The 13,414-nt window shown below is 38.1% G+C and overlaps 1 protein-coding gene across 1 annotated transcript in view; it reads right to left on the reverse strand.

Moving 5' to 3' along the window:
* The window catches only part of ARHGAP15 (Rho GTPase activating protein 15), a 319,965-nt gene that overhangs the window by 98,845 nt on the left and 207,706 nt on the right, over window positions 1-13,414 (reverse strand). Inside the window, exon 10 of the mRNA XM_082483158.1 lies at window positions 9,862-9,939. Coding sequence (XP_082339284.1) covers window positions 9,862-9,939 — 78 coding nt within the window. The remainder of the gene's footprint in view (window positions 1-9,861; window positions 9,940-13,414) is intronic.

The raw sequence follows: 13,414 nt of genomic DNA on the forward strand, positions 1-13,414 counted from the left end.
CTGAGCTTTATGTCAGGATTTTGGCATAGCCTCACTCCAGACTACTGTCATCCCAAAATGTCTCCTGCCCATATATGTCCCAACATCAGCCCAGGTTGCAACTCATGGATGAGCCAAGTCTCCCACATTATGTCAGCTGGTAATAGCGGGGGAGGTGGGGGGAAAGTGTGCAACAGGAACACGGGAAAGGATTCTAAACTAGCAGATTTGGCTGCATGTTGGACACTGCTTGTGAAGTAGGAGGGAAAAAATACAAAATATTTTTTTCCATTGTATTCAACTCTCCACATCCTGACTATGTCAAAATTTTACCATAGTTATGTTGTATAAATAATAATAGTAATTATATGAAGCAGAGACAATACGTCGAAATTAAAACCACGGATTCATAGGTTGATTTCAAAAGGCATCATTCTCACTACTCACCCCGAGGTGTTTGTCCACACGAAGGGTTTTGATTAGTCTCAGATTATTACAGAAGAGTTGAGAAACGGGACCTTTGATCTCAAGAAATCTGAACAATCCCCGTTACTTTTACTGACAACAGGCAGGCTACAGACTGAATAGTGTTAACGTTCAGATGAGAGCTGAAAACCCAAGTGAGAGCTATGCTATGTTCTCACTTTGAAGACTCTGGTACCATGCATAACTTTGAAATTAAAATACAGTGTGACTACCTCTCTAAGTGTTTAAATTAATATGTTTAATAACCCCTACAATAATACATCTAAAGTGTAAATGAAGACCTGCAAGAAAAGGAGAAAGGAAAGTCTCTTTCTTTGTCTTTATGTATGTAGTACATATTTGTTCAGGACAGTGGGATACAACACTTTTCTATATCAGGATTTCTTAAAGCTCCTTTTTTTTAAAAAAAAAAAAAAAAACTTGTTTCTCCCACTAAATAGATATGCAATATTTTTTATACACATATGTATGATAGGATATTTTTTTAAAGGGAAAAAGCCAGTGGTGTAGGCAAGAAAAATTATTCATTTGCCTATGTATAGGCATCTAATGCACTTTAAATGCTCTAAGACATCTCACCTGGCTTCTAGCACCCAGTCTCCAACTCTACTGTAAATCCTCTGCTCAACCCCCCGCCTTGTGAGACTCAGTCTGATACTCAGCATCCTCTCAAGTGGCCCCATATACCAATTATTAGGTCACTGAATCAAGTTCAAAACGTCCAAAGAATGTATTAAGGGAAGATGCTTTCCAAGACCGTGATAATTTGCTCATGCAAAAAATTCCACTGAATTACACAATAATACTTTAAAAAAAAAAAAAAAAAAGAGAGAGAAAAGAGAAACAAAAGAGGAATATTCAAGTCTAAATCCATCAAAAACGATGGTATGAGTGACTTGAAAATTTCTTAAGAGAACAAATTTATTTCTAGCAGGAATATATTTCTAAGAAAGACTGTCTGCACAAATAAGACAGTCAATAAAATAACATAGGTTTCCTCATAAAAACAAAAGTTTCCAATGATCATAGAAGACGCAGTTTACACTTTTTTTTTCCTCCCAGATTTTTTCTTTTGAAAGTTTTCCAGTTTGGCCCCCAGCAACTCTTAACTCCCACTAAAATAACCACTGAAGTTCAACAGTTAAGTGCATTACCAAAGTGTCCCCCAGCCAAAATCACTCACTACAACAGTTGCGTCTACTATAGCATTTATGGTTTTCCCAGTTTTCAATATACAGAAGACCACAAATACCATGATAAAGCCTAATTCTGCGGTGTGGTAACCTCTCATCCTTTGCCACCCTGCATAATATTATGTAACGTACATCCACATATAACATCACCCTTTCTGTTGCAGACAGCATTGCAAGTTCCTATTTGTCAGCCGGTATTACGCCCAAACCACAGAATTACAGATATCGACCGCAGGGGAGAAAAACACCCTAAATATTAGGCCACACCATGACCTTGTAAGACTTTGAGCATGACCAACTTTAAGCAGGGTCTCCATCTCCGTGCAGCACAAGATCATCCCATGCAAAATATCTTTGACACTTGGCTTAGTTTCTCTACAAATAAGCCTGGCAACCCCAAGCTCCTGGAGATTATTCCGTCATCCTAAAAATCCTAGTTCGAAAGTTTTCCCGTTAATACTTTTAACAAATGACTCAATAAATTATTTCCTTTCCTTGTTATTTTGGAGCTCTGCAGATTGGTATTTCCTGTAGCATTACTATCACAACAACAAACCCAAACAAAAAGTCACCCATGACAACGATGAGCATCCCCCGAAGAAAGGCAGTCCTTTGCTACAGCGTGCAAAACTACAGTCCTCCTCAGCGCCTAAACAACACTCCTTGAGGGGTTATCAAGAAGCTCTTCAACTTCTTGAAGTGTTACTAAGCAAAAAGCTATTGTAACGCAAATAACGCTGTGGTTAGAAAAGAAATAAAAGGCGTGTCTTAAATGCTTGATCATACAATACATGCCATAAAATCCATGGTATGTTTGTGGCTGACCACACTAACCTAGTTTACTGCCTCTTCTGCCCCAATCTACTGACTTATTCATCACACTGCTGAAAAGAAAAACATGACAAGACCATTGGTAAGAGAAATTGTACAGCGTCTAGAGCCACAGACTGGGCAACTAAGACTTCTAATTCTGATTATCCTTCTCTCTTTTATTTTTTTTTTTTTCCCTTCACACTGAGAATAAAATAAGTTATTTTGGAAAAACATTAATATTCTAGCTCTATCATCCCTTTTTTATATATTATGAACATTATTTACAAAATAGTTCAAAGCATCAGTTGCAAAAAATCAGTATTTCCATCATTTCATCCCCTGACTTAGATTTACAGATCACTCTTTGGGGTACTATACTTTCCCCCCTTCCCCTCTGGAAAGAGAAGGGTAAGATGTGGAAACCACACCTTCTTTTGCGTGTAAAAAAAATGTTCTGTATCATAAAGCAGACATTCAGAGAGAGAAAAGGGAAGAACCCACATCAGTAACATGTACGTATTAATTGATTCACCAACTACTGTGGGCTCAATTAAAGTATTCTGTTGTCAGAGTTTTAAAGCTTAGAAAAAATTAAATTAAAAAAAAAATAAATTCTTGGCTACAGCTTGGCATATGCAGGTCTTAACCCAGAAACAAGCTGTTTTATAATTATTTCTGAAAATTGCTTCAGTCCATTTTATTTTCTGTGCTTGCCTGGGAAGTGTGAAAAAGAAAGAAAAAACTATTTTTGACTCAAGGCTTTCAAGACATTTTGGTTCTCAGCTAGCAAGTAACCCAGTTTGAGCCTGATATTTCCAACGTGAACTTTGGACCGCTCTTACTGGTTTCTCAGCGAGACTGGTTACACGAGCAGCTGCCGGCAGAAGTGAGGAAGGCTTCGCTGTCTGGGCCATGCTTGATGACGGGGAGAACGTCACCAAGGCTGGAGGGCAGCTCTAAGGTTAGACCCCAACCAAGACATGTTCACGTATTTCTAAGCATACTCGCGTATGCCTGAAAAATACAACTAATAACCTCCTAAAACATCTAAAAATGTGCGAGATGGCAGGATGCAATGGGAAGTCTCAGCAATGCATATGCACAAGAAATTAAAGACCCACAACAAAAAGGAAAGTGACTGCAGGAGAGAACCGTTCCCTCTTTCTTTTTATTGCCCCCCTCTTTTTCCACTGCTGGAATTTTAAGCAAAGCCCACGACGGTCCTCTTGGACCTTCATGTTTGTAGCTGTTGTCTGGAGGTTGGCAGCTGACAGAGGACCTGCTCTCCTCTGCCCCCTGAGCCTTCGTTAATGGCAGGACCAGAGCTCCTGATTGCCTTTAACATGGACATATTGGGTCAATGGAAAGACTCAGGTATTTCTGAATGGGGAGTTTTGTTGGTTTGTTTGGTTTTGTTGGTTTTCCTTTTTTCCTCCTTTTTTTCTTATTTTAAAGAAATAAAGCTGTGAAAAGGAGCTGGTGCTCTTTCTTTTTATTTCTTTTTCCTTTCTTCCCCCACCCCTCCTCCCCAGTTCCCTCCTCCCTTTTTTTCCTTCTACATACTTGCTTCAAAACCACCCAGCCCATCCGTGTTGACCTGGCAGCTCCATTTCAAAAGCGGCTTCCGTCTTGTGTCAGCTCCACGGGCTCTGCTCACCGAGGCAGAGCCAGCCGGGAAACCACTCCGGTTCCTGATAGCCGAGGCTTAGACATATGGTCCCAGCAAGCTCACATAATCAGTAATATTTAAAAAAAATTATAAAATAAATCCCAAGATTTGTTCCTCTTTTCTCATAGTTCATTGATAAAGAACATGTCAGTACAGTTGAAGAATCCCGCTGGTTAAAGGTATCATCCTTAGCTGCTCATATGGTCTGGGCTCTTACTTGTCAATTAGATTAATCCAAGCCATTTTAGAACAATAAATATAAGTACAGATGGAATATAAACATATTGAAGATTACTGGTTTTGACGGCTGTTGTTTATTAAACCAAAAATAACGCTGCAATGAGGATTTTGTTGATATTTCAAATGGAAAGGAAGAGTAAATAGGAATTAGATATTATTTCGGAAAAAAAAAAAAAAACAACCAAACCACAAAAAAAAAACCCCAAAAAACTAAAACTACCACACCACAACCTCCAAAACAGCCCACGGGTCATAAAAAGGCAATGATTTTACTTAAAATGCAACCTATGATCTACCTTTACAGAGGGGATATGGCACCTATAAACTCAAAACACTAGGTATGTTGAAATCCATAAAATTTCCAATTACTGCTTCAGAATTTATTGTGCACATATGGAAAATAATACTTGTAAAAGAGAAAGGGGTTTGTGCCTGGTGCTGTCAATACTGTGAAGGATGGGGTGATTATAAAGCAAATTAACAATACTTTTAAATGTGCATTCACTTATCTTTCCAATTAAATCCTTGTTAAACAACTGCACAGACAGTAATGGTGCTTCTGCAAAGCACTGATCAAGACAGTTTTATTGTAATTTTTACTCTGTAACAATTAATCAAGTAGGCATTTTCTTTATTATTAAATTATTTAGTTAATAAATATTCACGATCGGTTCACGTATTTGTGGTTTAAATTTTACTTTTAATTTTTCTTAAACTGGATTCTATTCCTGTATATTCTTACAGAAGAAACAGCAGAAACCCTTTGATTCTTTTTACCAAAATGTTTTTTTTTTGTTAACTGGAAGTAATGTCAGGGTAAGATTAAATTCACCTTTTTTTCCCCCCCGTGTAGTTACCAATTCGGATACCTTTGGCTGTCCTTTTCCATGTTCTATAAGAAACGTGCCTCTCCACCATAACGTAATATTTAGCCTCTGTAAAAATTCATATCCCCCCCCCCCCCCCCACTTTGGTACATCAGCATAGCAACCAAGCCATAAAAACACAGTAATTGACCTTTGGATGGTACGTGGTGTTTCGCAGTTAACGCACAAGGTATTCCAAATGAAACAACGGGATGCAAAGGTCACCTGTACAGCAAATACCAAGCATTTTGCAAACAAAGCTTTGGGTATAAAGACAATTAGGAACTCCCTTGTATTATGTATGAACCAACACTTACTGCATGAACCAACAAGTATTGAAATTTGTATTTCTATGGTTAGTTTCCCTGAACATATATGCATTAGGAGAGAATCCTAGTGTTTCAGCAACGTGTTATGAACCCTTTATAGCTCCATTTTTTTCAGTTAACTTAGTACTCATGAAAATTGCTTGTTTGACGGTCATAGGAATTGAATGCCTTTCCAGCTACCCAGCAGGTTAACACAGGAGGTGTAAAGAAGGAGGAAGCTTCTACCTCCTCACCCAGGTGTCTCTGGCCTTCAAGCACAGAGGGCAGCGGAGGATTGCTGGGACAAGCACGTGTGTTTAGCACAAGGAAAGTCTTACCTCATTATATCACAGCGCGCATCAACACGATGGGTTTGGCCAAAGCAGGGAGCGCACCACAAATTCACACTCTTACTTATATGCTAACACCCTCATGCATGAAGAGTCCTCCCTCTTGTTTGGTTTCCTCCTCAGGCACTTTTTGGTTCACTGCCAGCATCAGGTCAGAAAACTTGTTTTTGAAGAGCATCTCCCAGGTGTCTCCACCTTCTTATAGTGGTGCCTTAATGGTCTCAAGCAGCCCCACCTGGGGCTCCTCCAGCCCTGACACGTGTCAGCCCCTCCCTGGGGCTTTGGGCCAAAGCAACTGATCTTTTCAGTAGCATCCTCATACCTGGGAACTGCCAGCACACTTTACAGGGCTCAACAGACCCATTCATAGAACCTTATCCCTTTTCTTACAGGTGTGAATTAAAAGAATATCCTTATAAATATCTTTAAAGGCTTTAACTTACTGGACCTTGCATAAAACCAGCAAAAGTCCTCCAGATTTTTCATCAAATCCCTAAAGAATTACCAAGTGCCAAAAATTCTGTTTGGTTGGGGTTTTTTTTGGTTTGGTTGTATTTTTTTTTGTTTGTTTGTGTTTTTTTTGTTTGTTCGGGTTTTTTTGTTTAAGATTGCAACTACTATACTTAAGCAAAAATACATAAAACAGGAGGAATGGACATCTCTGTGTAATGTCTCTGGCTATTATAGGTTCTCAGCCAGAATTATTGAATGACTGGTAGCTAAGTTTCTAAAACCAAAATTCTTTCAGCACTTGTAGACTAAGAAAAGCACGAATTTCCTGATGTCAGTTTGGTCCAAACAGCTTCTACTGCCTTGATTCAGTGATTTGAAAAATGATGACATAGAGTTTCGAAAGTGCTGAGAGATGTTATAGCCTGGTCCTCTTATGATCAACTGATCTTTTCAGCTCTTAATGGGAAAATAAATCACAGATAAAAGATAATCCTGTTGCACAGAAGCAAAAAAGGTGTGATATCAATAGACTTTTATAGAAAAAGAAAACTCTGTGAAAGGGATAAAATAAATAAGGTAGTTTGTTCTGCTGATGCTCATGTTGGCAAGGTCAAAGCCCTGTTCAGGAACTGCCTACCTCAAGAAATGAGAAGGAAACACAAAATATTTTCAGAGAATTTACAAAGATACAAGGTGTTTTTTTTTTTATTGTAAACCCATCCTCACCCCAAAAAATCTAGAATTTCAAGCGTCTTTTTAGATTCTTACTGTTCTTATTTCTTCTTTAACGATGAACCTGTCAACTGTTAGTTCGTTTTCCTTTCATATTCACCAGTTCTTAATTTTTGATGCTGCAGATGACATTAACAGTGTAGGAAAAGGAGCCAAATAAAGCTTTACTATCTTCTAATTAATGGTTATTCTAATAAAAAATACTTTGATATGGCAGCCAGCCTAGAGTCTCTTCTATGATCTTTAATTTCCAATGTGATACATATTATTTATATCCTATAAATGTAGGTGTAACACAATGGCAAAGCACGCAGGAAGAAAGAGCCCGTTAAGTATTTGGCCTGTATAAGAACTGATTGCACAGTCAATCTCTGCAATGTCAATAGGCTTTTTCAGAACATTTGTTTGCATTTATAATTAAATTAAACTTTAACTATAATAATGAAAAAAAAAAAAAGATCTGTATGGGAAAATCAGATCTATAGAGAGTGCTTTCCCACCGTTAACTACAGAAAAACGAAGGTATAGGGATTGAACCTAGAAGGTCACAATAATTACCGAGTTAAAAAGCGGTGTGTGGCGAGCGCAGTATTAAACATCATCCCACTGCAGCGTTTTAGAGGACTGGTAGATAAGCAGGTGGGGAGCACATACTCATTTTCCAAGTAACTTCTGTAACTTCATGAGACAGTCTGAAACTGCTGCTGTCTTCAGCATCTACCTGACTGGGGACAACAGGCCCTCGTTGACATCGGGTAGAGACTGCTATCGTCCTCCCAAGCACACGTTAAGTAAATCCTCTTCAAACCATCTCCTCACGGTGTTTTTTGCAGGTACACTGTGCCTCGGTGGGCTGTTCCCTGCCGGCACCTTCCATTAGTCACTCAATAAGCAGATTTCCTGCACGTGTCCTAAGCAGCCAGTGTCAGAGTGGTTTTAATGTACCATTAACTTCACCTTTATATATATTCATTTTTCACAGTGATATAAACCAGAAGAAAAAGGTGCCTGGTACCTCTGTGCTGCAAAACGCCAGCTTAGACTTCTGGCTAGCTAGACTTCGTCTAGCTTTACACTATCAACCCATCTGTTTTAGGTGAAAACTTGAGCAGTAACGTTAACCTCAAGTACGTTAACCTTTGGATGCCACGAGACGTGATAGACAGGACCATTATTTTTATGGCACATTTTTTCCTGAGCAAAGATCCTAGGCAGTGGGGAAGGATAGAAGGTCCTGGTTTTGCCTCTCTGTCTCCAAACAAAATACAGTGAACAGTCATTTGAGAGCCAAGGCAGACTACATTATCGACACACAAATACCCAACAACTATAAATCTGAGGCAACTCAAGTAATGAGTCAAAACCACGAAGCTGACGATTTATTCAGTCTCACTGAATTTACTGGCATAAATACTGATTCCTCATAAACCAGAGTTCACCCTCCAGTTTCAGCTGAAGACAAGACTTATCTGGAGCAGCTGAGGAGGTGGCAAACATCTATTGCTCCCCTGGGACCTTCCTTAGAAATATAAATGTAGGCTCGAAGGTGGGAATGTTTTTGCATCTCTAGTATCTCTCCATTTCATGAGGATTTCTGAGTCAAATTCTTAGTTTATGTATAGTAGAAAAGTAATTGAGGAAGTTTTTCTCCAACAGCTATCATCTCCAAAAACACATGCAATGCACAGTATTTAGCAGTTTGGGTAGCAGTCTCCAGGTAACGTTTAAAAGAGTTAATAAGTAGGAGAAAACATTGCAGCAGCTTGACATTCATACTTGGTTGATTCAAAAGTATATAAAGTCTATAATGCGATTTAAGATTTAGGATATTTCCTAATTTCTGAGATGCTTCATTTTACTTTCTCGTTCAGTGCTATCAGGAGGTTCACCGTCATCAATGATATCTGCTAAGCTATTAAATATGGGGGTGTTTAGTCTTTGTCAAGAGGAGGAAACTGTTCGGAGAGGTGAATGCGTTTGTCATGCATCCTAATTAGCTACCAATATTGGCGGCCACACCTGTACCAGTATCTATTGATCGATGTTAGATTCATTTAGGCCACTTCTGTGAAAAATGTTCTTTAGTATTTGTGGAATTATGTTCATTATACACTGAATCTGTGGAAATGTATTCAATAAATATGTACAGGTTGGTTCTAATTCTGGTTCTCAATTCCCCATAATATTCATCTCTTCTCATTTCCTGCGGTCATACCTTTGCAATTTCAAAATCAGTGGTAACTCTTCCACTGACTTTGACAGAGCTAGTACTCTTACTATTTCCTTTTCAGTTCTTTTCAACGCATTTTTCTCTTTTGCTGGTTTCCTTTGGATCCCTGTTCTACTTTTGGTTTTGTTTAACTTTCACCATCCAATCTGCTATTTTTCCTTTTAATCTTTTTTTTTCCCTCACTTTGATTCTTTGATTTCTACATGTGCTTTGTTTTTTGCCACCTTGTTTCATCTATCCATTTCCTCCTTTTTTCTTTTTTTGTGGCTTTTCTGGTGGGTGGGTTTGTTTTTTTTTGTTTTGTTGCTTGTTTGTTTCTCATCTCCCGTTTAACTACTATTTTCCTCTGCTTACTCTGCTGTTTTTCCTCTCTCCTAGCTGACATTTCCCTCTGTGCGCTAGCTTTCTACCTTCCCTTTCCTCTCTTTTTCAAAACACGGCTCATCATTCTATGCCACTAATGTATAGCAGATTCTGAAATACTGTCATCTGAGACAGTTAAGTACTAAACAAAACATTACCAGGGTGGAGGAATCACTTACCCTGATTGACAACAAATCGTAACTTCTGTATTGTTGCCAGATTGCCGCTAACTCTGTATATTCCATCAACATCTAGACCTGAAAGAGAAACACATATTTCATTTTAGATCATACAAGTATTTTTCTTTGTACGTCTGTCAGGAAGCCAGAAGCGCCCTAACAAGTATGAAGAAGAGCCGTGCAGTGAACGACTGAAAAATAATCCACCTGACAAGAACTGAAGTGTCTCCTGCCTGATTAAAACAACAATGAAAAATAAAAGCGGTAGATTAACTTAAGTGAAAACAAAACACCTGACTATAATTATCTTGTAATTCTGTCAGCAGAATACGGGTCTGCAAGGGTATTCGAGTGTGACAGGAAAGGAAAAGTGAACGAGCTCTCGCGCTTTAGGCAAGGGCTGGTTGGGAGACACAGGATGCTATGCAAGCCCCGCTTAAACGGGGGGTGTTTGTATTAATAGCGCTGGGGAAAGTTCTCAGTCTGGGGCCTGGGTTTTTCAGACGCGAATTTCTGAGGCTGTGACCTTTCTGAAAATAAAGCGGTGAGATGCCCACTCTGAAATCACGACGTGCGTGAGACTACGCACAACTACCGTTTCTCTGCCACATTCTTCATAGCAGATCAGACAAGTTTGAAGATGAAATTAAATATCCCAAATAGCATATGCCCTGGAGTACATTTCTTCATTAATATAGGCCATTCTTTTCAAGGACAACCTGACAGTTTTGTTTCTCCCTGCATATCTACTCAAGGTTTATCTTCTAGGTGAAACTAGATGTCATACTCCCTTTTGTGACATATTATCTCCTACAGCAAGCTCTGCTGATATGACTGTTTAAAATAGCACTTCCAGCCCCAGTTGCATAGCTGTAGCATTTCAAAGCACATGGGAACCGCTCTCCTTTCCCGAGAGAATTAGCTATTGTGCAACAACGACCGAATCTGCATGATTAAAAATGGAAAACACTAAACTGAACATTGTCATTTCTCGTTTAAAACTTGCAAGTACATAAGAAGTGAAGAGACTCTACACAAAACAGGTTTTTTTTAAGGCTACTCATCACTTGCAACACAAGTTTTAATTAGCTTTTGGCAAGCAATTTCAGAGAAAATCTTTCTCTTGGAAAACGCTAATTTGTCAAAACCAAAAATTTTGAGGAAATATTTTCTGACAATACATCTAGGGGGAATTTTTTTTCCAATTCACAGTGGGGAAAAGGGAAAAAATGAAACTATATAAAGAGTGAAAACAAGTGCAAAAGCCCAGAAACCAGGTTGTAATTACACTTAAATAGGAAGGAGCTGAGGTTCAAGTCCTTATTTCAAAGGCACTTGCATCGTGCCTTGGCAGATGAGTGCCACAGCCACTGGACTCAACTGGCCGGAGGTATTCCTCATTGATCTTGAAACATTTTAAAAGATTTCATTTTCCTTTTGATGCAGACTGAAAGCAAGTAAAGTCTTTTGTTGGTTCATGTGTTTGTTTTCTCTCTCTACAAAATAAAGTTCTTATTTTATGTCTATCCTGCTAGGAACATCCTGATTTGGATCTATTTAAAAAAAAAGGAATAATAATTCCATATTATACATTGGTTATCTATAACAATTTTCTACCCTGCACCTGTGGGTGTCCTGCAATATAATACTGAGAGCGATGATTCATCTCAGGAAGATCCCCTTTGGTTAGAGGGATAAAGAAAAAGTTTATTTAAGAGAAATCAAAAAGATTTGGTAATCAAGAACACTTGGAAGTTATCCATCTACTGGATATATAACATATGAGCAAATGGAAATTACTAAAATGTTTAAGTAATGCAATTCTATCCTAAATCTGAAGAGTCTCATTCTGTTTTAGTAAGGGGAGAGTGAGAAAGCAAGAGTGATTCCCAGCATAGGAATGCGGGACTCTTGTGGTAAGGGATTAAGAATTGCATCATGTAAATTGAAGTCTAAACCAGAAAGTAAAGAAGAAAAATAAAAGAAACCAAATAAACAAATAAACAAGTCCCAAAACAGAATGTTAACTTCGGTTTGAAGTCAGTTTGGTTCTTCACCTTCTGGGGTAAATGGAAGTGAAAGCAATACATGTCACTTTGGGTGAAATAGCAATGTCTCACATTATTAGCATCAGTTTGGAACCTACGTAAATTATCCAGATCGAGTGAAAAAGTAAACTACGTTGTAAATCGGAGGATATTACATCTTACAAAATGATCCGGGTATACAAGTGCATTATTATTATTATTATTATTATTATTATTATTATTATTATTATTATTATTATTATTATTTTACTTTGGTCCAGAAATGATGTCTGATTAGCATTTCATTTGGACACTATAAAATATGGCAGAGAGAAAAAATAAAATAAAAAAAATTTCCAAGAATATCAAGCCAATTATAGTGTTCACGTGCCATCAACTTTCTGCTCCAAGAACTTTGAAAGTTAAGCCAAACCAAACCAATGCAAATTGGTGGATTTGGACATCCTTTTCATGACCACATTATCTTAGCTGGATTGTTAACAACTTATTTTGGAAATGCAATTAGGTGTAAAAGAGAAAGAGAGAGAAAGAGAGAGAAATATGCCTTTATAGTTCTAATATCCTATTTCTATAACAATTTTCAAAGCAAATTCACTTTTAAGGGCACCTCTATCAAGAATAAAAACATCGCTGCACTGCTGTCAGTGTTTCTTCATGTCAGGCTATAAATACTTAGGGAACAAGATGAAACAAAAGCCTTGCAGAGTTTCCTATCTGGTGCTGGCGTTTAAGTACAGTGGTAAAGAACGTTTCAGAAAAAAATTTCGTTATAATAAAGTCCAACTGTTGCTCACCATAGGGCAACCTTCTTCTGTTTTGGAGTAGGGTTCGCCAGGGAAGAATCACTGGATTTTGCCCAAGAGGAGAATAAGTATTTTATGTTTTATATCCCAATTTCCAACTTTGTTTCTGTTTGTTTTAATGAGCAACCTCAGAACAGGATGGACCCATGATTAGAAATGACCGCCAAAAGCATGGTAAAGACTTCACTATTTCCACCCTAAATTTTATAAAGGTGTAAGAAACGTAGGAACAGGACTTATTCAATAATACATCAGTTTAGCTGCCAAGCTATAGGCAAATTTTTACTACTTTCATTAAAAAATCATACAGGTACTCCTGATAAGAAAGCTAAAAGGCAACCGAACTCAGGCTTGGTTGAGATTTATGACCTATAATTAAAGTTATACACACTCTGCGTTAACCGCACGGAACATGTTAGAAGAACACTAATTTAAGAACATTTCTTGCACTCCTGCTTCTAGCCGGAATGGAAATAACCATCAGTGCAGGTCAGTGTCAGCTCCAGCAGCAGTCTGGGCTGGAACCAGGTAGTGCAGAGAAACATTAAAAACACACAAAAAAATAACAGCTTAGGTGATATATTTATCTAAACATACATTTTGAAATATTAGACTATTGGTTGAGCTAGTTCTGATGCTTTATGAACTGCCTTGAACGAAATGTTCTCATTCATTTCTTTCTGTTGCGTAGAACAAATCCCT

The sequence above is a fragment of the Vanellus vanellus genome (genome assembly GCF_965231255.1).
Source record: "Vanellus vanellus genome assembly, chromosome: 5".
Taxonomy (NCBI): domain Eukaryota; kingdom Metazoa; phylum Chordata; class Aves; order Charadriiformes; family Charadriidae; genus Vanellus; species Vanellus vanellus.